The 25407-nt window shown below is 40.7% G+C and overlaps 1 protein-coding gene across 3 annotated transcripts in view; it reads right to left on the minus strand.

The window, feature by feature from the left end:
• Positions 1 to 25407, minus strand: part of LOC140196570 (protein SPMIP2) — a 50468-nt gene that overhangs the window by 4280 nt on the left and 20781 nt on the right. For 2 of the 3 annotated variants that reach the window (XM_072256004.1, XM_072256003.1), the window contains 2 exons: positions 18168 to 18226; positions 6435 to 6624 (listed from right to left, as the gene is read on the minus strand). In XM_072256004.1, coding sequence (XP_072112105.1) covers positions 6435 to 6624; positions 18168 to 18226 — 249 coding nt within the window. Of the gene's footprint in view, positions 1 to 6434; positions 6625 to 13277; positions 13438 to 18167; positions 18227 to 25407 lie in introns of those variants that run through there. The other variant, XM_072256005.1, reaches the window with a different exon arrangement.

Consider the following 25407-nt stretch of genomic DNA (forward strand, 5'->3'; position numbering starts at 1 on the left):
TGCATCAGGTCTGAGCAAGCACAAAAAGTTACTGGCATACATTATTATAGGATGGGGGGGTGGATGTGGTGGGGGATAGAGCTTGGTGGGAAGGGGCTTATGGACAGATGGAACAAAGATGGGGATGGCAGCGATGAACAAATAAGAGAATTAGAAACTAGGGCCCATTAAATATGTGTTAGAGGAAAGTGCTTGGGCTGTTCCTTACCTGGACCTGGAAATTTCAGTGTTCCTATCATTGGGTTATCAGCTATCCATGTGGATTACAAAATGGTTGGATTGAATTGTTCTCCGATCTTGGCAATCCATTTGCAAACTTGTCGTCATCATCATACAGTGAGACGTCATCAGTGATGTGTTCATTTGTGGCGAGTCCTCTGAATGCTTGGCCTTTATATACTTATCAATCAGCTGATTAGCCGCCTTTTCTGAAACTCAACTGTGACGCAGGTCTTGTCGCAGATTGGTAGCGTGGCAAACTCTGAGTGTTGTAGTCTGGAATTTTGCCTGTATTGGCTCGTAAATAGGATTGAGATCTGCATGTCTGTTTACAGAATTGTTTTGCAGAGAACCATGCTTCTAGAAATTCTCTTGCATGCCATGTGTTCGCTTGCACCAGAACATTCACCGATGCCCAGTCAAATATGTGGTCGCCCCGGTCTTAATGGCTAGAGACTACGGAGAGTTGGTCATGCTGCTTTACAATCAGTTGACATTCATGGGTCCTTCTGGATGGTTTTCACCCGGTTTGGCTGACTTAATATTTGCTGCAGTCCCGCATAGGATTTTGTAGATGTAGACCACACTAATCTTGTCTAATAGCTTGGTTTGTTCTTTTGGTCTGCAGAGTACTCTCATCAACGCTGCTGTTGGTTTGTGCGCAACTGAAATTCTCTGTTCTTGGAGCAGTTGAGCTGTCATTTCTGAGATATTTCAAATGTATGGAAGCCCAATCCATTTGGTTGCTTCTTGGCTAGAGTGTTGTCAACCTATGTAACTCTGTCATGTAAACAAGAGTAAACTTGTGGCGCGATGATAACTTAATAACAATAAGCAATAAACATAATACTTAAAAATATATCTTAAGTAAATGTTTACCAATATAACCAAAAACTTCAGTCTCATGGATATTGCTGTTTCAAGGGCAAATAGAGAGTGGATGAGATGAGTATCTTGTACCATGGTCATCAAATGTAATCAGAATTATCACGTGCAGGAAATGATATTTTAAAAAAAACTTGTGTACAGGAAGTGAAGTTCTTACAAAAGGAACTGCGTCCTAGAGGCTAAATCACTCCATAGGAAGTCAAACTTTACTACTGAAACTAAAAGTCAACTTATCATTCCATTAAGTTTTTGGCAAAAGGTGGTTAGTTTCAGAGAATGGTCTTGAAAACAGTCTTAATACAGTTTTTAGCCATTCCCACTTTGAAAATTTTGGCCTTGATGTTCATGGTGGGAACCAGCAGGAAATGCAGAGCCAGTTAATATTGCACTGTTGGATGTGATCTTAAGCAGTCTGAGATTAGACTGTGCCAACATGTTTGTACTGACCTCAGCAGACTTACTGCTTCTTCTGTGCTAGAATCATCCGTGCTTCGGTCCTGAATTCTTTCTCTCCTGTGATAACTGTCCTCTTAAGGCAATAGATTGCCACAGCTGGTGAGGGAAGCTATCAAATACACGAACTCTCATATGGTACTCCAGAATTTTGTCGTTTAGTCGGTGGTTATGAAAGCACAAGGATCTGAGGTGGTCACAGTAGGAAACTGTGGAACATTTGTCTGCCATCAAAGGGTGTGTCCTGGGCTCAGTGTGTAAATTCAATTACGAAGAAAGCACAGCAGTGCCTCTACTTCATTGGAAGTTTCTGAAGATTCAGCATGACATCAAAAACTTTGACAAAATTCTGTAGATGTGTGGTGGAGAGTATATCAGCCTGGTATGGAAACACCAATGCCCTTGAATAGAAAATCCTACAATAGTAGTGGATAGGGTCCAGTCCATTGCCGGTAAAACCCTCACCACCATTGAGCACATTCACATGGAGCACTGCTGCAGGAAAGCAGCATCCATCATCAGGGACCCCCACTGCACAGGACATGCTCTCTTATTGGGCTGCCATCAGGAAGAAAGTCCAGGAGCCTCAAGACTCACACTAGCAGGTTCAGGAACAGTTATTACCCTTCAATCATCAGACTCTTGAACCAGAGGGGATAACTTCACTTGCCTCATCACTGACCCGGTCCCACAACCAATGAACACACTTTCATCTCATGTTCTCATAATTTATTGCTTATTTATTTATTTGTTTTTTTTTCCCTTGTATTTACATTTTTTGTTGTCTTTAGCACACTGGTTGTCTGACCTGTTGGAGTGGTCTTTCACTGATTTTTTTTTTGGTATAGGATTTATTGAGTATGCCTGCAAGAAAATGAATCACAGGGTTGTATGTGGTGACATACACATACTCTGATATTAATTTTGGTTTGAACTTTTAAAATGTTATTAAAATAGACTGAGGTATAGGGAAGGAGCCAAATGGGCCTGAAGTTTGGTTGACTTGTGAATGCAAAATTTTTGACTTGATGCACAAATGCAAGAATCGATGTAAAAAAAAAATCCAAACATGCAAGATCTCAGTCATTCTATGTAGCTCAAAGGAAAAATGTTGTAAATCTAAATGTCATTTATAAAATACCAGAAGTATGTTGATGCCACCCAGCTGCTCTCAGCCATCATGAATGTTATCTGGTTACACCGAAATATAATGAGCAGATGACAAGCTAGAAATCTCATCGAAACACTCCAGGCCACAAAATCACATTCTTGAACCAAAAAGTCAAAAGTGTTCTAATTTAAGCTGTTATGACACCAGAAAATGAACTTTCTTCCAATGTGGCAGAAATTAATGAATAATTTTGATGTTTTGTCTTGCTGCCTGCAAGCCTGTTGTTTGCAGCTGAGGTCCTGTTGACTGAATTCTAAAGTTCTTTGAACTTTTCAGTGCTGCAGCCCTTTATTTTCAGTTGAATGTGTGACTGCTGATTTTCATATAGATCCATCACATCGTTCCATTGTTTTGTCTTCCCTTTCTTCTTCTAACACTGTGCAATATATTTCTGGGCCCAGCAAAGACCAGAGCCCGAATATTGCATGTTTAATCCATCTGATATTTTACAATTGTCCACTTTATCTACAGCATTGGCTTTGTTCTCACCATTGTCAAACTGGTTTGAATTAAATCGTGTTTAATTCTACTCTGCCAAACTTACATTCCTGGATGAACCTGTAAATGTGAAATATGAACCTCAGCTTGTCCTCTTCATTACAAACAATATCAAACTTTTAACCTAGAGCATCAGACTCACTCCTAAAGGACTCAGCAGGTCAGGCAGCATCCGTGGAGGGAAATGGGTAGTTGACATGTCAAACTAAGACCATTGGACTCTTTAACAAAAGAGGATAACTACACTTATCGATTGAGATGTTCCCACAACCAATGATCTCACTTTAAGGACTCTGTCTTATTTCCTGCCTTCATTGTTTATTTATATTTATATTTGCATTTGCATAGTTTGTTGTCTTCTATGTTCTTGCTCATTCATTGATCCGGTTTATAGTTACTATTCTATTGGTGAGCATGCCCACAGGAGAAAGAATCAGGGGGTTGTACGTGGTGACACGTATGTGGTGACTTCAATAAATTTTACTTTGAACTTTTTCTTTGAAAGGATGAGCCCTTCTCCATATGCCTATTTACCAATCAGCTGCTGCAAAAAAACTCATTTTAGCTTCAACTGCATAAGGCAACTCAACATCTATCCTGAAAATTAATTTCAGAATCTAGTGTGATTCATGCAGATAACCCGACTCTTGCGACCATCGTGCTCCATCTCACCTAGTGCTGAGTTAGCAGCTTTCTGGCGTTGTTATAGGAAGTAGACTGGCATGTGTGTGATTATTCCTGGCCTAGACCATAACCAGCAAAGGATGTGCCCAAGCCTGAAAGTGTTGAATTATCAGGATATTGGTGCCTGCAGCCAAGCAATGACAGTTTATCTCTGACTGAAAAAACACAGGTGAATTTCCCTTGGTGTCACCCCTAGCAGAGGTTTCTGGGGGTGAGTCTCCCCATGAAGCAGTAGCTCTGCAAAACAAGTCCTATTTAAAACAACATTGGTCACTAGTCAAACTGTGCCTCTGAGCTGGGTGGCTGACAGAATGACCACTGCACAGGTATTGAGGGGAGGCAGAAGGAGGGGTGCCAGTGGTCCCATATTGAGAGGTGACTGCCTTGTGATTGAATGCTTTTCCTTCAGGCAACTTAGGTAAACCCCTCTCTCCCTCGTCTCTACCCACGAAGATCGAGAGGAGCACAAATTCAACTGGGCATCAGCTTGTGGAGTATTCCTAGAAGCGTGGTTTTCCCTGAGCAATTCTGTAAACAGACATGTAGGTAGACCTTGATCCTATTTATGAGCTAATGCGGGCAAAATTCCAGACCCCAATGCACAAAGTTCACTCTGCAACCAATCAGCGATGAGATTTCCTCCTCACGTCTCAACTGAGTGTCTGAAAGGACAACCAATCAGTTGATTGATAAGTATATAAAGGCCAAGCAGTTGGAGGACACACCACAATTAGCATGATGTCTCCTTGTATGGTGACAAAACATTTGCAAGTAAATTGCCAAGGTCGGAGAACAACTCAACCTATCTAATTTGGATAAAGTTGCTGTCCAGTCCTGAGCCGCTCTCGCTGAAAAGACACTGGCCAGCGTGTTGTGGTCATTAGGGTTCAGTAGTGGATTTGGCCCAGCACGTCACAGGTAAAGTCCTCCCAACCACTGAGCACATCTACATGAAACACTGTCATAGGAAAGCAGCATCCATCATCAGAGATTCCCACCACCCAGCTCATGCTCTCTTTTCATTGCTGCCACCAGGTAGAAGGTACAAGGGCCTCGGGACTTGCACCATCAGGTTCAGGAACGGTTATTACCCTTCAGCCGTCAGGCTCTTGAACAAAAGGGGATAACTATACTCGCCCCATAACTGAAATGTTTCCACAACCAATTATCTTACCTTAAGGACTCTATCTTATCCCACGTTCTAGTTATTTATTGCTATTTCCAGTATTTATATTTATATTTGCATTTTCAAAGTTTGTTGTCTTCTGCACTCTGATCTTTCATTGATTCTATTGTATTTACTATTCTATAGATTTGCTGAGTATGCCCACAGGAAAATGCATCTCAGGTTTGTATATAGTGACATATATGCACTTTGAAAATAAAATTTACTTTGAACATTGATCTAGCACATCAATCTACTTTCTATTATAAGATGTAATGCAAATAAAAATTGTTTTTTGATTTGCTTCCATTGGGCTTATTCGATCTTGCCAGGAGACCATGTGTGTACTGGCCCTCTGCTACAATTGCCAATCACCCGTGGTACCAACTGATAATCTCAATCACCAGTGGGACAGGTACGGAAAGGTAATCAGTGACTGGGCTAAGCCCTGATATCGGTTTCTGTTGAAGGGTCACCACCTAGACTGTTTCTTTTTCTGTGTGTGTTGCTTGATCTGCCATGTTTTCCCAGAGTTTTTCTGTTTTGGTTTCAGCCTTCCAGTATCTGCATTTTTGTTTTGCTTATTTTCATTTGCATTAAAATTGGCCAACAAAGATATGTCCACATGGTGGCACTCCTGAGGCATGATTACAGCCATAACGTAGTTGACCGTATTCTCACCTGTCAGAGACTGGGGAGCAAATCCAGGGTGATGCACCTACACTGTCTTGAGAGAGTATTGCATTGTTGGAAGTGATGTCTTTCAGATGGTCAGCACACATCAGTTGCTGGCTGTGCATAAATTAGTTGTTCCAATTCCCACATTACAAATGTGGCTACACTTGAAAAGTACTTTTTGGGAATAAGTACCATAGATCACCCAGAAGTCAAGAAAGTTGCAATACAAACAATTTTTTTTTTCCTAAAAGAAAGTAATCCTTTGCTAAGAAAGTAGTCCTTGCTAAGGAAGTAGGAAAACGATCTGCAAAGTTTTGCAATCTAAACTGATGTCAGAAAAATCTTTTGGAAACCTGTTTTCCTTACACTAGGAACAGACATTTTCCTGCCGCATAATACCTGTTCCATACCAGATACAATTTACACTCTCACAAAAATCATTTCCTGTAAGTACTAAATGACTTGAATTTTTTTCATCAAATAGGCCTCTGAATAATTACATTTGTTAACTAAAGCAGAGGTGATTTAAGATTTCATGGTAAAATCTATTTTTATTATCTACATTGCCAAAAGTACATCTGGAAGTTATCAATATAGTTAAGATGCAATTTCTGATCATTTTGAAATGGAATGTAATACAGTGATTCAACTAACTGCAGATGATTTGAAAGTCTGCACCTGATTGAGGTATTGAGCGTGCTGCATCTTGTATTCAGTTAGATTTTCAGTGATCAACGTGGAATAAAGTGAGATGAGAAATTCAAAGGGAAATCCATAACAATCTGAACTAATGGCTTTCAGCGATGTCTTCATTGGAGTTGAATGGAATGGCAGCTCCCTCTTCACAGGGTGGTAGTGGCTCACAATCCTAGAGGAAAAAATATTACATTTTAGGACATAATGTAATGACAACTCAGAATATTTTTTGTTCACACAATGATTTTTTTTAAAAAATCAGTTTACTTTCAAGAAGTGGTATACTGAAGGACAACATCTAGATCTAGAGCATCAACAAGGTAGAATAACTTGGAACTCCAGGGTTTTGTAGGTGAAATGCAATCCTGGCATACTGCATTTGTGTATTTTAAAAAAAAGTGAAGAAGGAATCAGAACTTTCCGTCCAGGTTCGATGAGTAGAGGTATATAAAATGATAGGAGATATAGATACAGTCAGTACTCGAATCTCTCCTCATCTCCCCCAATGTAGGGGTATCGACACCCAGACAGCATTGGTTTAAGATGAGAAGCAGGAGTTCTAAAGGGAATATCGATATTGGAACATGATTCAAACCTATCTAGGCAGGGCATAGGAGGATAATGAATGGTGCAGATGGGCAAAAAGTCACATGTATGACTCTACAAGTATAAGGAAAATTCCTTTTAGTTTTTACTATTTTTATATTTTTGCAATGTAATTGAATACTTTAACAACCTTTTATGAAACTTTAATACCCAGTAATGGTGATATTAACTGAGTCACTAAGACATTGGAAATTGAAGTTCCATTCTTTAGCCACTACAGATAAATTATTTGCTCAATTCAGGGCATCTGTGCGATGTTTTCACACATTCAAATATTATTTTGAGTTGCTTTGCTTTTAGCATAGTGTACACACAGTTTCTGTTCTGCTTCTTTCTGGCTTTTATTCAAATGGGTCACAAAATTCTGGAACCTAACTCTGCTTCTTAGATTCCGGAGTGACTGGCTGCAGGATAATTAACTGTGGAGACATCCAAGCCTCATTCACTAACTCCATCACTGTGTAGCAATCAAGAACAGTCTGAGATGGATGCCCAACTTCAAAGTTATTAATCCATCAAATGTGTTTTTTTCCCCCTGAGAGCAGCTAAGCTGCCAGACAATGGTACCCATTGGCCCACAAGTAACTTAAGAGTTGGTAATTTCTGAAGCTTTGCATAGAGGAAAAGTTCTATCCATTTATTTATATTAAATTCTGAATGGTGGTGTTAGTTTTCATCGGCAAAACGTGTTTAACATATGAAACTTCTCAGCTTGCCATACTTGATTCCGTGGAGAACTGACTTTGGTTCCTCTGAACTAATTTTAAGTTTACTTCGTGGTATGTTTATGTACAACCCACAAGATGTCTTCTTTGTGTCACTAGAGTCTGATTTATTTTTCAAGGTTAAGGTCAAAGGACACAAGTGAAGTTACCTGTATTTGTATATGAAAGGAACCATGCTATGATTCCAGTTAGATCCCATCATTAAAATCGGCCTTTTCAGAGCAGTGACATAGATGGCTGAGTATTACAGCAGCATTCTGTGCTAGGCATTCAGTGATTTATGCTGATCATCTTAACTGAAGTGAGAATTAACAGAAGTAATGTTCACTCTAATTTGTGGTTTTGCATTTACCTAGTTTGTCGTACAACCACGCTGAAAGAAAGGTAACAAATCTTGAATGCTGTATTTCTAAACACGTTGGAACTAATGTAAGAAACCCTTTTTTTTGGGGGGGGGGGGAATAGTCCTTCTCCATGTCCTTATTACTAGTTGGTATGGTGGCAGAGCACTGTTGCCTCAACTCCAGGGACATGAGTTGGACTTTGATCTCTGGTGTTGTCAGTATGGCACTTGCACCAAATGGGTTTTCCCAGAGTCTTCTGTTTTTTCTCTCATATCCCAAGGTGGGTTAGAAAGTTGCCCATGAATTACTGTAGGTAGGTGGGGGGGGGAGCTATGAAGGGTTAATGGTGTTTGAGAGCAAATAAGTTGTAGGAATAGAGAAAAAAACAAAAATAAAGGAATATAAGACTCATGGGACTGCTTTGCTGGGAGCAGACATGAACCCAATGGGATGCATGACCTCCCTGTAGTAGTAATTAAATTAGAATTAAAAATGTGAGCTTAATTAATTAGCATAACTGCAGATTGCTTGCTATTAACTGCTATGAGGTTGCATTGGAGCTAAATTTGGGCGTACTGAGCACACCAGCTTTTGAAATCTATGCAGAGAATAAGGTTGCCCTAGCAGACAAGGTGAAGGAAAATCCGAAGGTATTCTACAGATATGCTAGGAGCAAAAGGATTGCAAGGGACAAAAATTGGTCCTCTGGAAGATCAGAATGATAATCCATGCGTGAAGCCAAAAGAGATGGGGGGGTTCTTAAATGGATTTTTGCATCTGTGTCTACTCGGGAGATTGACATGGAGTCTATAGCAGTGAGGCAAACCAGCAGTGAGGTCATGGATCCTCTACAGATTACAGAGGAGGAGGTGTTTGCCGTCTTGACGCAAATTAGAGTGGATAAATCTCCAGGGCCTGACAAGGCGTTCCCTCGGACCCTGTGGGAGGCAAGTGCAGAAATTGCAGAAACCCGAGCAGAGATACTTAAACTATACTTAGTGAGAGGCGAGGTACCAGAGGATTGGGGGATAGCTGATGTTGATCCACTGTTTAAGAGAAGAGAGGCTCTAGACATAAAGCAGAAAATTAGAGGCTGCTGAGCCTGACATCAGTTGTGGGAATGTTATTGGAAAATATTCTAAGGGATCAGATGTATAAGTATTTGGATAGACATGGACTGATTAAGGATAGTCAGTGTGGCTTCCTGCATGGTAGGTCGTGTCTAATCCAATCTTGTAGAGTTTTTCAAGGAAGTTACCTAGAAAAGTGGATGAAGGCAAGGCAGTGGATGTTATCTACAAGGACTTTAGTAAGGTATTTGACAAGGTCATGCATGGGAGGTTGGTCAAGATGGTTCAGTTGCTCGACATTCAAGATGAGGTAGTAAATTGGATTAGACGTTGGCTTTGTGGGAGGAGACAGAGAATGGTAGTAGATGGTAGCTGGTTAAATGGATCAGCAAATCTGTGAATGATATCAAGATTGAGGGCTGTAGTGGACAGCAAGGAAGACTATCAGAGCTTGCAGAAGGATCTGGACCAGCTAGAAAAATGGCAGATGGAATTTAATGCAGACAAGTGTGAGGTGTTGCACTTTGGTAGGACTAACCAGGTTCTACCACACTCCTTGGTGCCCTACCATTCAAAGGGATTTGGGAATACAGATCCATAATTCATTGAAAGTGGTGCCACAGAAAGCTTTTGCCACTTTTGCCTTCATAAATCAAAGTACTGAGTACAGGAGATGGGATGTTATGTTGAAGTTGTATAAGACGTTGGTGAGGCCTAATTTGGAGTATTGTGTGCCATTTTGGTCACCTATCTACAGGAAAGATGTAAATAAGTTTGAAAGAGTACAGAGAAAATTTACAAGGGTGTTGCTGGGACTAGAGGACCTGAGTTATAAGGAAAGACTGAATACATCAGGACTTTATTCTTTGGAATGTAGAGGATTAAGGAGAGATTTGCCACAGGTATACAAAATTATAAGGGGTATAGATGGAGTAAATGCAAGCAGGTTTTTTCCACTGATGTTGGGTGAAACTAAAATTTAAGGTCATGGCTTAAGGGTGAGAGATGAAACATTTAAGGGGAACTTGGGAGGAAACTTCTTCGCTCAGAGGGTCGTGAAAGTATGGAACAAGTTGCCAGCACAAGTGGTACATGCAAGCTTGATTTCAACACTTAAGACAAGTTCGCGTAGGGGTATGGAGGGCTATGGTCTGGGTGCAGGTTGATGGGAGTATACAGTTTAAACGATTCAGCATGGACTAGATGGGCCAAAGGCCTCTATGTGTTGCATTTTTCTATGACACCATGTGGTTGAAAATAGAGCAAATGTCACATTCAACAATACTCTCACCGAAATCTTTTAACACTTTTTTTGGGGCACTTTTTGAAACTTCAAGTTGATTTCTTAATCTATTTCTCTTCCCTGTGTTGTCCATTTATTTTTGTCTGCACAACATGCTCTTTATATGTGTCCGACTTTGTTGCATTTTCTGCAAGTTTTGCTTTTAAAGTCTGGTGTATATGAGCACTTGCCACAACAATAACAGAATTTGTTTGGCCAGGCTGGCTTTTGTTTATTCACACTAACTTTCATTGCTAACTGCAACTCAATTACATTTCTGAGTGCTGTTTCCATTGATACAGTGATTTCAACTGTTCTTTTAAATGAGTTGTGGTTCAGTTAAAAGCCATTCTAGAATGCCTTCTTGTAAGATTCCACATACTAAACGATGTCTCAGTGCATCATTAAGCCTATCATTAATGCTCAGACATTTTCTTCAATTCAGCCACGTATGCTGAAATGGGTTTCCCTTTTTGATTCCACTTATGAAAGCTAAAGTGTTCTGCAGTCAGCAACGATTTTGGTTCTAAATGTCCCTGCATTACTTTCACAATAGCAGCAAAGCTCATTTCCGCTGGCTTGATTGGAACAGTCAAATTTATAAGCAAACTGTGTGCTCTTCTGTCTATTACTCTCAGCAAAACTGGCACTTGCTTTTCATTGGTTATTTCATTTGCTTTAAAATACTGCTCAATTTACTCAGTGTATATCACCCAGTTATCCTTTCTGCAATTGAACGAGTCTATCTTTCTGATGTAACCAGCCATTTCTGCCTTTATTCTTAAATTTACGATTATTATCACTCAGTAATCCGTTTATAACACCTTTTTTAAACTCTACTCTCTTTTTCCGAAGAAACTATGTGCTGTTCCAAAGAAATAAAACGTGCTACGCATTTTTTTTAGACTTTGATGTCTCACTGTGCTTTTTTTAGAAAGTTGTACGACTTGCTGTGCTTCAGCAGGTAGGTGTTGTCTCTGGCTTGTCTGAAAACTACCTCATTGCCACTGTTATGTTTTGTAACTCCAAAGCATAAAACTAATTGAAAGAAAAACACCGAGCCGGGAATAACTCGTCTACATAAGAACATAAGGGATAGGAGCAGGAGTCAGCCATCTGACCCGTCGAGCCCACTCCGCCATTCAATAAGATCACAGCTAATCTGGCCATGGACTCATCTCCACCTACCTGTCTTTTCCCCATAACCCTTAATTCCCCTACTGTGCAAAAATCTCTCCAACCTTGTCTTAAGTATATTTACTGAGGTAGCCTCCACATTGGGCAGAGAAATCCACAGATTCACCAATCTCTGGGAAAAGCAGTTCCTCCTCATCTCCATCTTAAATTTACTCCCCTGAATCCTAAGGCTATGTACTCTAGCAACACACATCAACGCACTTCGTCAGGACTGAAGGGTCTCGGCCTGAAATGTCGACTGCACCTCTTCCGACAGATGCTACCTGGCCTGCTGCGTTCACCAGCAACTTTGGTGTGTGTTGCTTGAATTTCCAGCATCTGCAGAATTCCTGTTGTTTGCTATGTACTCTAGTTTTGTTTGTACTTTAGCGACACGCACCAATGACATGGTGGTGTGATGACGTATGCCATTCACGTACTTTTACATATAACCTGCAATGAATTATATAAAGAACAGAAGATGCTTAAGCAATTCATTTACAATATTATTCAAATAGTACTGAAATATTGAATGCACAATAGTACCCTCTGGACCTAGACTTTCTATTATTCGAAACATCCTCTCCCCGTTTACTCTGTCTAGGCCTTTCAATATTGGATGAGTTTGAATGAGATCTCCCAACATTCTTCTAAACTCCCGCAGGCACAGACCAAAGCCATTAAAATGGGCCTTTTACTTCAACCCTTTCATTCTTCAATTAAGCCAATCCTTTCTTTGATATGGGGCCTAAATCTGCCCACAATACTGGAAATATGGACCAACCAATGCCTTATAATGCCTCAGCATTGCATCGTTGCTTTGATATTTTTGTCCTCTTGAAATGAACGCTAGCATTGCATTTGCCTTCCTTACTACCATCTCAACCTGTAAGTTAACCTTTAGGGAATCCTGGACTAGGACTCTCACATCCCTTTGCACCTCCGATTTCTGTATTCACTCCCCATTTAGAAAATAACCTGCACCTTTATTCCTTCTAACAGCAAACATGGCTGTTCACTTCCCTGCACTGTATTCTCTCCGTCACTTCTTCCATTCTCCTAATCTGCCTATGTCCTTCTGCAGATTCCCTGCTTCCTCAACAGTTTCTGCCATTCGACCTATCTTTGTACCAATCTGCAAACTTGGTCACAAAACCGTCAATGTTGTCATCCTTAACAATTAACTCATTGAGGTTCTCTGACTTCAAATCCTGCAGCATTTTAAGACCAAGGAATCAAATGGACAATCTGTATTGCACTTACAATAGTTATACTGGAAACCAAAGAGCGTACTGATAAAGAGAAACAGCATGGAAACAAGCTCTTTGTTTGGGCTCTAAGTCCATGTCAATATTAGTCTGAAAGTGTTTTATTCTCCCCACATTCCCATCCGCTGCCTCCATATTCTACAACTCAGCTACCTGCAGTTGCCAGTTAACCTACTAACCCCAACGCTTGGTATGTCAGAGGAAACAGAAGCATCTGGAGAAAACCCAATGGTTCACAGGGAAAAGGTGCAAAGGTCAGTATGAAGGCTGAATTATTGAAGCTGTGCAGCAGTATCCTGGTGTCAGATGTCACTGATTTATGTTTGATGAGTAAGATAACAAAATAATACATACCAGCATTTCGTTGGATGTAGATGAGTCGGTATTGTGAATGGGGCTGACTGTGGTCATTTTCCACCATGCAGACTCCCTGCCTTCTCTAACGCTTTTAAGGGGCCATGCTAGGAAGGCTCTGCCATCTCGTAGGTGATTAAGTACAGCAGGAGGAGGTTGCCTAGCAATTAGGAGAATATTAGTATTTTAGATCAATTGGTCTCACATGCGATTGTAGGAACCTTTCCACCGTGGACTTTATCATGCTTGACCTGACCTGCCCCTCGGGTTTATCCTGATCCTTGTGGTCCCACTAACCCGTATGGTGTGAGAAGATCCATTAAACTGGAAGCCATCACTCTGTGGCCCATCCAAGAGGTGAGAGGTAACTAGGCCAATGACTGCAGGTAGTGAACCCCATTCCCCAGGACCAGTCCTGTATCTGCTGATGACTCACCACTGATCAAGGCATAGAGTCATAGAAAACTCCAACACAGAAAGCGGCTCTTTGGTCCAACTAGTCCATGCTAAACCATTTAAGCTGCCTACTGCCATGGACCTGCACCTGGACCATAACCCTCCCTACCCCTCCCATCCATGTAGCTATCCAAATTTCTCTTAAATGTTGAAATCAAAATTGCATCAACTACTTGAGTTGGCACTCTCACCACCCTCTGAGTGAAGAAATTTCTCTTCATGTTCCCCTTAAACATTTCAACTTTCACCCTTAACCCATGGCATCTAGTTGAAGTCTCACCTAATCTCCAGAAAAAGCCTTCTTGCATTTACCTTATCTACTGTATACCCCTCATAATTTTGTATATCTCTATCAAACCTCCTCTCAATCTTCTGTGTCCTAGGGAATAAAGTTCTGATCTATTCAATCATTCCTTATAACTCAGGTCCTATCACCAGCATATGTTGTGAAGTTTGTTAACTTTGCAACAGCAGTAAGATGCAATATATTATCGGGGGGGGGGGACTGAATTACATTAAAATATATAATATATTGCATTTTTAAAAAATTAAATAGTGTAAAAAACAGAAATTTTTAAAAAGTTGTTAGTACTGTTCATGGGTTCAATGTCCATGATATTTGTAACCTCTTTAAGCATGCTAACATCTTTACTTTCTTGGAAGGTTAGGGAGGTTGAAACTTCCAGTCAAGATGGCACCTGCATACAATGCTCCTTCGGTCGACATCTTCTGGATAGATCATATTTCGCTTCTTTTATGTATTTTATGCTTGTTTTTCGTTTTGAGTGGGATTCTGGAACTGATGAGTCCTCTGATTTGTAGTTTAGAGATCATTGGGATGTTTCAGCACTCTGCAGTCTCTGAGAGGATTCCAGGAGGCAGAGGTAGCATGAGTTAACCTTGTGGTGAGGAGGCTGTGGAATGGGGCATGAGCCAATGCTCAGCTCCATTTCACTGATTAAAGCAATGAGGGAGACTGAGGTGAATGCAGAAGATGAATGCTGGCTGCCTGCCTTTTGATGGCTGGTGAGAGCACTCTGCTCTGTAAAGGGGTAGGCCTGTCACTTTCTTATATTGCCTGTCATCCCTCTATCTTCTAGTCCAGATGAAAGGTCTTGACCAGAAACGTTGACTGTCCATTCCCTTGCACAGATGCTGCCTGGCCTGCTTAGTTCCTTCAACATATTGCCTTTTGCTCCAGATTCCAGGTTCTGCAGTCTCTTGCAGTTGGCTAGTACAGTGCAGAGGTGTACAAATGTCTACAAATTACAGAATAAGTTGAGTGAAAAAAGAAATAACAAGCTAGTGTTCATGGGTTTATCAAATCATGGGTTATTCTTGAGTTCCTGTGATATATGAAAAATCTATTATTTTAAAAAAACTTTTTTATTGATTAATGTTTGAATGGCGTACCAATGACATCACTACTTTGTCATTGTCATTCAGCTTACCATTCTTACTCCTGAACCACTTTTGCATCAAAATTACATTTGAGCTCAACATGTTATAGCTATTACTAGGGAAATTTGGACTGAGGTTAATGTAATAAGCGCTGCATCCACCATAAAAGATTAATGACTGCTGTGGAGAAGAACGTGAGAGATTGAGTGTAGACTGTCTGGTAACTACATATCTGGAACTCAAGGAATGGACATGAGCATGATGTTAACCTGATAGTTAAGAGACAAAAGAAGATGACCTGCATCTATTTATGATACCTTCAAACTGCAATTAGTATTTAATTTTACAAACCAATCCAGATCCAAAGTCTTTCGTGCTCAAAATTTGCATCAAAATCAAACTGGTAGGTAGACTTTTGCATATCGTTACACCCACTAAATGCTGGAGGAACCCAGCAGGTCAAGCAACATCCAATGGACAGTTGACGTTTTGGACTGAGATGCTTCTTCAGGACTGAGAAGGGAGGGGGGAAGATGCCAGAATATAAAGATAGGGAAGAGGGGCTGGAAAGTGGTAGGTGAAGCCAGGTGTGTGGAAAAGGTCAAGGTTTGGAGGAGTAGGAATCTGATAGGAGAGGAGAGTGGACCATAGGAGGATGGGAAGGAGGAGGGGACCCAGGGAGAAGTAATATATAGTTGCAGATAGTTGTCTTAATGGAGTGTGCACATTTTTTTGTGTAGAATATGGATAGAGATTGAAACCTTGAATCAGTTTTGAGGCTATTATATATAAAATCTGTTCCCTTTTAATCAGATACAACTAGAAACTGATACTTGTAGCATTAAACATGAGTGTGCATTCTAAGGTTTGTTTGTGAGCTGGCTTCTACCCATATTGCTGCCAAACAGCAAGAAGCCAACAATGTTTTCCTTGTTTAAAAGGCAATGAACTACAACTGGTGTTCTGATATATCTGACAGCTTAATTTCATTGAAATCGTTTTAAAATTCTTTAGCAGCCCCAGTGACTCAATAGCATTTGGGTCTTTGTTAAAATAGCCACTCTTTTACAGGGTAAATGTCCCTCCATAAAATATGCATGCGGCATTGGCATTGTCTATTTTCACTTTTTATAAAATCCCTACCATTTTCTCCATTGCCTCCTCTCCAAAGTTTATTTAGCCACTTGTATCCATATTTATTCTATACTAGATAATTACTCAGCTCTTCATTTGATCTAGGGTTAACTACTTTATTAGATTACAAAGAACCAGCAAGTCATGCACCTCTGTGGAAAGACAATTGGCATTATTGTTTCTCTCCACAGAAACTAGCCAATCTGAGTAATTCTAGCATACACACATCAAAGTTGCTGGTGAACGCAGCAGCCCAGGCAGCATCTCTAGGAAGAGGTACAGACCCTTGGGGTTTCGGCCTGAAACGTCGACTGTACCTCTTCCTAGAGATGCTGCCTGGCCTGCTGCGTTCACCAGCAACTTTGATGTGTGTTGCTTGAATTTTCCAGCATCTGCAGATTTCCTGTTGTTTGAGTTCTAGCATACTCTGTTTTAATTTCAGAGTTGCAGAATTGTTAGTTTGCTTTTTCTTTTATGGAAACTTTTTACAAATGTTTCCAATTATAAATTGAGAAAAATCTGATATTTAGAATCATGTTTATTTTCACTGATTTATATGACGTGAAATTTGTTGTTTTGTGGCAGCAGTACAGTGCAAAGGCATAAAAATGACTAAATTACAGAATAAGTCAATAGTGCAAAAAAAAGAATAAGGTAGTGTTCATGGATTTATCAAATCATGGGTTATTCTTGAGTTCCACTGCTTAAAATTAACTCAGTTTCTCCCATGTACCACTTCTGATGGATTGCTTACAACCTGAAATGCTAACTGTTTCTCCTTCCACAGATTCTGCACACAGCTTTTTCTGTTCTTATTCTGCAAGTACATACTCGGGTTTCATGAGACAGGAAAAGGTGTGTGGAATAACATGAGTATTGTTTCAAATTTTGTGGTTATAGTGGTTCAGAAAGAGAAAACACTTTCCCTGCGAACATCTTCCATTCTCAGCACTAATCTGCTTTTGTTTTATTTTTATCTGGTCAAGTCAATCAATAAGAGTTTCCAGATCAAGTTGTTTCAAAAATATTAGACGTTTGCTGAATTTGTGTTTATCTGATGTGCTGTGCTTAATGGACACATAAGCCCCATTTCTGACCTCTAACAGTCAACTGTAGAAAACCAAAGAACCACAGATACAACTATATCAACTATATGGACAGGAAAGGAATGGAGGGTTATGGGCTGATTGCAGGTCAATGGGACTAGGTGAGAGTAAGAGTTTGGCATGGACTAGAAGGGCCGAGATGGCCTGTTTCCGTGCTGTAATTGTTATATGGTTATACAAGAAATCTAAAACAGAAAATGCTGGGACCATTCTTCATGTCAGGCAGCATTTATAGAGAGGGAAGCAAAGTCAATATTTCAGATCCATGTCCCTCTTCTGAAAAGTGATCTGAAATAGTAAATCTTTTTCCTCTTGTCAAATTCCAGCAATTTTACATGTGGATTGACACAGAGCAGTAAGGACAATCAGATATATACGGGGCTGCTACTGGAATTTAACTAGCCCACAACAATTTATCAGAGCGGAACAAAAGTGAGCTTCCAGCTACAGTAATTGCCCAGCAAGGCCTCCTGCTTATCTGGCCCTTGCCACCATGTTATAGACTCTGGCAAGTGGCCAATAAAAGGCATCTAGCAAATCAATAGATCACATATAGTGCAACCCTGCCTTTACAAATTATATTTTTCAAGATTCTATTTGGTATGTAAAATACTGTACATTGGCAGATATTCACAAACATCAATAACATCAACCATCAAGGAGAATGTCTGAGTGAATAACTCAAGCATTGTAATCTCAAAAGAACCATCATTTCAAATTGTTTCTGTTAAATTTATGGATGTGGTCTCAAGGCTGCTCTGTACAATTTTATGTTATGTTCAAAGATACACACCATGGATTTTGATACCGATGAGTCACTTTGTCTTCAGCACGCTCTCGGAATTCTCCAAGCTATAAATGAATATGTACAAAGAAAATGGTTTAGAATAAGCCGATATTTTCTATATGTAATACTTAATGGTAACTTCTCAAAGATGAGGCAATTTGTTGAGCTTCCAGATAATTTCATTAGGTCCAAAGCAAAAGGAATTTTCATTTTAAAAAAAAAGTTGAAATTTGAATTTCAGTTTCTTTTATCAAGTGTATTTGCATGGAACATTGCCTTCTGTGGTTAAACAGCACTGTTACCTAAATGCATACCACACATGTAGCCCACTTAATGATTGATTATGAAGAAAGTTCCATAGGTTTTCAAACTCCTTGTTCCTGAGTTGTGTACCTTAATCTGCTAAATGCGATTTCATAACACTGCTTCCCTGTTGAATCAATAATGATAAAGATCAGTTAATTATTTAACAACTGGCAGAATTGCAGATTGTGATTTCCATTTTATTACTTTCTTGTTTGTATGAAAACACTTTGTCATATTCTGATTTTTATTACATTTGTTCTATTTTAATTTAAATTTGAGTTTCAAATATCAGAATTTGATTGTGATCCAATATATATTGCAGACTTTTAATAAACTGAAATGGATCTCATAATAGTTGTTTCCAAATTACAAAGACTCCCTAATTTGTCTGCCCATATAATTTGGGATAAATATAAGTTATACTTGGTGATTAATTTATTTTCTCACTCATTTCAAACTTGTTGGGATTTCTACCTAATTTCAGTTAATATTATTGCCACTGGGATTTTCATTGTTCTGGGTTGGGATTTTGAGGATTTAGATCCAGCAATGAAGGACGAGTGATTTTGTTCCAAGTCAGAACAGTGTGGCCTCTGGAACGGAACCTGCAGGAGGAGGTGTTCCAGTGGCTCTGTTGTCTTTATTGTGAGGTGCTGCCACAGAATCCCCAGCTGTGCTGCTTTTGGTTGGCGGCAGTTACTTTGCGCCAGTGGAATATTTCGGAAAACAATCCTAGTCTGACCACAATGGCCTTCAGGACACTGCGGCTCAGGGGTGACACTACCCGATGGATGACGTGATTCTCCCACATTCTGTGCCCTTGCTTCTTCCAGTCTTTCTTCAATGCTGTTCAAGAACACGGATTCTACAGCTGTACGAGGATCCAGATGATAATTGTTTGACATGATGGGCATCAGGGTTCTCAGAGCAGCTCCCTCCTACCTGTACATCATTGCCTCAACCCTGGTGGGTCTGTCCCACAACCAGGGAATGGCACCTTGTCACAGAGCTTAGAATCAAACCGAATGAGATCGGGTCCTTTGGCTCAATGAGTCATGCTGACCATCAATCACTCATTTATACTAATCCCAAATTTATTGTCCCCACATTCACCTCAGATGTCTTCAGATACTATACAATTTATATTGCCAAATTAACCGACCAACGCACGTCTTTGGAATGTGGGAGGAAATTGGAGCACCCAGAGGAAACCACATGGTCAAAGGGAAAACAGGCAAACTTTTTACTGACAGAACCTAAGGTCAATCTTCAACATGGGTCACTGCAGCTGAGGCAGCAGGTCAAAAGTTTCACCCTTCTGCTGTGCTGTATAATAAGCACAGAAATTATCCTGAAGCATGTTGTCTGGAATATATTATTCTCTGCCTGACACTATCTCAGGCTGTTTCCTGACTATTTACTGGAGAACTCCCTCAGTTTTGTCATCAGTACCTGGATGGCTTTGAGGGAGATTTTGCAAGATTGATTAGGTCGGGATTAATTTTGCTACAGTATGTCCACATTGTAAGCTGAAGTCAATACCAATCCAGTGTCATTCTTTCTCAGTTTCAATGCTGCAGTAATGGTACAACTGAGTGGCTGGCCTAACCCACATCAGAAGGTGGAGTCATATATCTGGGGCTTTATGTCAAACTAGTCACTTTTGTGGTCATTATTATCAAGACCAGTTGTTGCTTTCCCAAATCATTCATAATATTTAATTTCCACACATGACAGAATGGGTTTTGAACTTCGGTCTCTGGATTACAAGTTAAGTAACAACTGCTCTATCATTAATACGTCTGGTTTGTTTTTACAGCACTGAATGTTTTTCCTGCTAAATTCACCTGTGCCCACAGATATGAGTAATCTGTATTTCCTTTTAATACAACCCACATTCTTCTGTAGTCTCTCAATGATCACTTCACATTGCTGTAAGCAGAGTTTTGTGGAGTTCATTCTTCCCTTTTTTTTTCAGGTCTACTTAGAGCCATTGAAACACCACAGATGGGTCATCCGCCTGTCTGCCCTCACTAAACCACATTCCCCTCTGACAGTTAAGGTTCACGTTGTGACTCTGGAAAACATGACCATTTCCCATATCTTGGGAATTATCTTTCAGCAAAGGCAGTCATTGCAATAAGCAGACCAGCACAGCCTTTATTGAATGAGGAAAAGGCTGTTGAAGATCAAGATCTTCAACACAACACTCATCCAATTGGACAACAGTAATCCCTGCCCTCTTATAAACTTCTCACACCTGCATTGTCTGCAATGGGCATCTGAGCATATTGATTAACTCATTGGATAAATACCACCAGAGCTGTCTCTACAACATTCTCCAAGTTCATTGTGCATACCAGTTCGCTTTTTTACATCGATCAGCCCCTGCCCCTGCAATAATCTTGATTGTATCGTTCTTCCTTCCTTTAGAGTTAGCGCTTATAAAATATTCAACTTATTTTCTGAAATCTGAAATTACACAGATTTTAATTCTATGGTGATTATAAGCCTAGGTGTCCTGAATGCTGTTTGGACCATTGGGGAGAGCATAGGAGTGAACTGGAATTGGTTTATTATTGTTGCATGTACTGAGATACAGTGAAAAGCTTGTCTTGCATACCTTTCATACAGTGCAAATCATTACACAGGGCATTGAGATTCTACAAGATAAAGCAGTAATACAATGCAGAATCAAGTGTAACAGCTCCAGAGAAAGTGCAGCATAGATAGACAATAAGGTGAAAGATTATGTAAGGTAGATTAAGAGTTCAAGAGTCTATCTTCAAGTTCCTGGCTAAGATCTACCCTAGGCCCAACATATTGAAGCAACCCTGAAGAAGGCATGCCAGTGTCTATTTCATTAGAAGTTTGAGGAGATTTGTTCTGTCACCAAAGATTACTGCAAATTTATACAGGTGTACCTTGGAGAGCATTCTGACTGGTTGCATCACTGTCTGGTATGGATGGTCCACTGCACAGGATTGGGGAAAAAAAGATGCTGGAGAGGATTGTAAACTCTGCATCACAGCACGAGCCAGCCCACCGTTGAGGACATCTTCAGAAGGTGACGCCTCATGAAGGTGACATCCATCATCAAGGACATTCACGATTCTGGACATGCCCTCTTCTCATTACCACCACCAAGGAGGAGGTACGGGAACCTGAAGACATACGCTCAAAAGCTTTAGGAACAGCTTTTGGCCCTCCACCATCAGATTTCTGAATGGCCCATGAACACCACCTCACTGCTTCGCCCTCATTTTGCAATATCTATTTTTTAAGACATCCTTGTTGTGCTTTAAAGTAATTTTTATGTATTGTAAAACAACGAATGTCAGCGATAACAATCCTGATTCTTATTCTGATCTCTGACTCTGCTCTGATTGTGCTAAGGAAACATTCAATAATCTTAAAGCAGCAGAGTAGAAGCTGTCCTTGAGCCAGGTGGTACGTGCTTTCAGGCTTTTGTATCTTCTGCCTGATGGGAGAAGGGCAACTGTCCAGGGTGGTGGGGTCTTTGATCATTCTTGCTGCTTCACTGAGGCAGTGAGAGATACCGCCGAGTCCGAGGAGGTTGAGCCTAGTTTTCTGTCAAGTGCTGAACTACGTCCACAACCATTTTCAGTTTCTTGTAGTCATGGTCAGAGCAGATGCAATACCAAGCCACGTGCAGATAAGATGCTTTCTATGGTGCACTGATAAAAATTTGTCAGGGCAAGTAGAATGTACCAGATTTGTTTACCCTCTTGAGGAAGAAGTTTAAAGTAAATATTTTTTTAAATCAAATTACATTTATGTCACCATATTCAACCCTGAAATTCATTTTCTTGTGGGAATACTCAATAAATCTACAGAATAATAACCTTAACAGAATCAATGAAACACCATCCAACTGGAGCATTCAACCAAAGCACAGAAGACAACAATAGGTGGAAATACAAGAAAAAGAAATAAAAATAAATAAGCAATAGAAGTCAAGAACATGAGATGAAGAGTCCTTGAAAGTGAATCCATTGGTTGTGGGAACATTTCAGTGAAGGGGCAAGTGGGGTTGAATAAAGATATCCCCTTTGGTTCAAGAGCCTGATGGTTGAGGGGTAATAACTGTTCCTGAACCTGGTGGTGTGGGTTCCGAGGCTCCTGAAACACCTCCTTGATGGCAGCAGTGAGAAGAGAGCATATATTGGGCGGTGGGGGTCCCTGATGATGGATGCTGCTCTCCACGACAACATTTCATGTAGATAAGGGTGGGCTTTACCTGTGACAAACTGGGCTGTATCCACTACTTTTTATCAGATTTTCTGTTCAAGAGCATTGGAGTTTCCACACCAGGCTGTAAAGCAGCCAGTCAGAATACCCCACCACACATCTATAGATGTTTGTCAAAGTTTTAGATGTCATGCTGAATCCGCAAAATCCTAAGGAAGTAGAGGCACTGTTTCCTTCATAATCGCACTTATATGCGCTGCACCCAGGACTGGTCCTCTGAAATAACACCTGAGAATTTAAAGTTGCTAACCCTCTTCACCTCTGATCCTCTGAGGACTGGGCAGTGGACCTTTGGTTTCCTTCTCCTGAGATCACTTAATCAGCTCCTTTGTCTTGCTGTCATTCAGTAATATATTGTTGTTATGACACCACTCAGCCAGATTTTCAATGTCCCTTGTATATGCTGATTCATCACCATTTTTGATTCAGCTTATGGTAGTGGTGTCACTAGCAAACTTGAATAAGGCATTGGAGGTATGCTTAGCCACACGGTCATAAACCCAAACAAGTAGAGCAGTGGACAAAGCACACGAGTTGTGATGCACCTGTGCTATGGAGATCATGGAGGAGATGTTGTTGCCAGTCTGAACTAAATGGGGTCTATAATTGAGAAATGCAGAATCCAATTGCACAAGGAGTATTGAGGCCTAGGACTTTGAGCTTATTGATTAATTTTAATGGGATTATGGTATTGAATACTGAGCTGTAGTCGATAAAGAGCATTCTGCTGTATGCGTCTTTGCTGTCCAGATGTTCCAAGGTTCAGTGAAGATTTAATGAGCAAGCATCTGCTGTGGACCCGTTGCTCCGGTCTTTAGTACTTGGCCAGCTACCCCATCTGGGCCAGGTGCTTTCTGATGGTTCACCCTCCTGAAAGCTACTCACACATTGGCCTCAGGGACTGAAATCACAGGATCATCGGGGAGGTGGGAGTTCATCACCAACCTCTCAAAATAATTCATCACAGTGGATGTAAGTGCTACTGGAGGATAGCCATTGTTGCAGATTACCATGTCCTTCTTAGGCACGGGTATAATTGAAGCCTACTTGAAGCAAGTGGGTTCCACACACTGACAGAGTGAGAGGTTAAAGATCTCCGTGAACATCCCAACCAGTTAACCTGTTGCTCTGGTCTATACTACTTGGCCAGCTACCTCCTATGGGCCAGATGCTTCCTGTTGGTTCACCCGCCTGAAGGCTGCTCACACATTGGCCTCAGGGACTGAAATCACAGCATCATCAGAGGCGGTGGGAGTCCATGATGGTTCCTTAATGTTTGGACAGTCAAAGCAAGCATAAAAGGCATTGAGGTCATCTGGAAGCAAAGTCTCTGTTGTCTCCAACGTCTCTTAATTTTACTTTATGAGATGATAGTATTCAAGCCCTGTCACAAATGTCAAGCACCATTGATTCATGTTTGGTCCGGAATTGTCACTTCGCCTGTGAGATGACTTTCCAGAGATCATGCTTGGAACTCCTGTAACTTACTTGGTCACCAGACTTGAATGCCTCTGATCTGGTTCTCAGCAGATTTCAAATCTCATGGTTCATTCAGGCATCTGACTGGGGAAGACTCTGTATGATTTTGTGGGAACACACTCGTCTGCAGCTGTTTTAATCAAGTCCATTACAACCATGGTGTATTCATTCAGATCTGCAGATGAGGTCTTGAACTTGGCCCAGTCCACTGACTCGAAGCAATCTTGCAGCTGCTTCTCTGTCTCCTGTGACCACCTCTTTGTTGTCTTAATCTCTGGCTATGCTCTTTAGCTTCTGCTTATATATGCAGGTAGGAGAAGAACAGCCAAGCGATCATCAGAAATGTGATCTGGGCATAGAGTGGTGGGCATTCCTTATCTTAGTATAACAGTGGTCTAGTGTGTTGGGACCTCTGGTGCTACTGGTTATATGCTGATGGTAATTGGGCAGGGTTTTCCTCAAACAAGCCTGGCTGATGTCTCCGACTATGATTTGAAATGCGTTGGGGTGGACTGTTTCTTGTTTGGAGTTGGCATCATGCAGTATTGTGAGCGCTTGATTATGGTTGGCAGTTGGTGGTATGTGAACTCTGGTGAGGATCACAGATGAGAACTCCCTAGGTAAATAGAACGGAAGGCATTAGTGAGTTTTCTTGGCCATGGTGTCTATGTGGTTGGATCAAGGCAGATGATTGGTGAAATTCACTCCTAGGAACTTGAACCTCTCAATCCTCTCAACCTTAGCACCACTGATGGAGACAGGAGCATATGTACCACCCCCCTCTCCTGAACTCAAAGACCAGCTCTTTTGTTTTGTGGACATTAAGGGAAAGGTTGTGGCCATGACACCATGTCACTAAGTTCTCTAACTCCTTCCTGTATTCTGACTCAACATTATTTCAGTTTCGGCCCTCAATGGCGCTATCATCTGCAGGTTTGGAGTTCGAGAAGATTGTGGCTATGCAGTCATGAGACTAGGGAGCTGAGGGTACAATCTTGTGGAGCACCAGTGTTTAGAATAACTGAGCTGGGTGCTGCTGCCTACGTTACTGATTGCAGTCTGCTGGTCAGCAAGTCAAATGTCCAATTGCAGAGGGAAATGTTGACTTGCAGGGTGTGGAGTTGGGAGATGAGTTTGCTTGGAATTATAGTATAGAAGTCGATAAACTATAATCTAATGTAAATGTTTC

Source organism: Mobula birostris, chromosome 4 (assembly GCF_030028105.1).
Source record: "Mobula birostris isolate sMobBir1 chromosome 4, sMobBir1.hap1, whole genome shotgun sequence".
In the NCBI taxonomy this organism is placed as follows: domain Eukaryota; kingdom Metazoa; phylum Chordata; class Chondrichthyes; order Myliobatiformes; family Myliobatidae; genus Mobula; species Mobula birostris.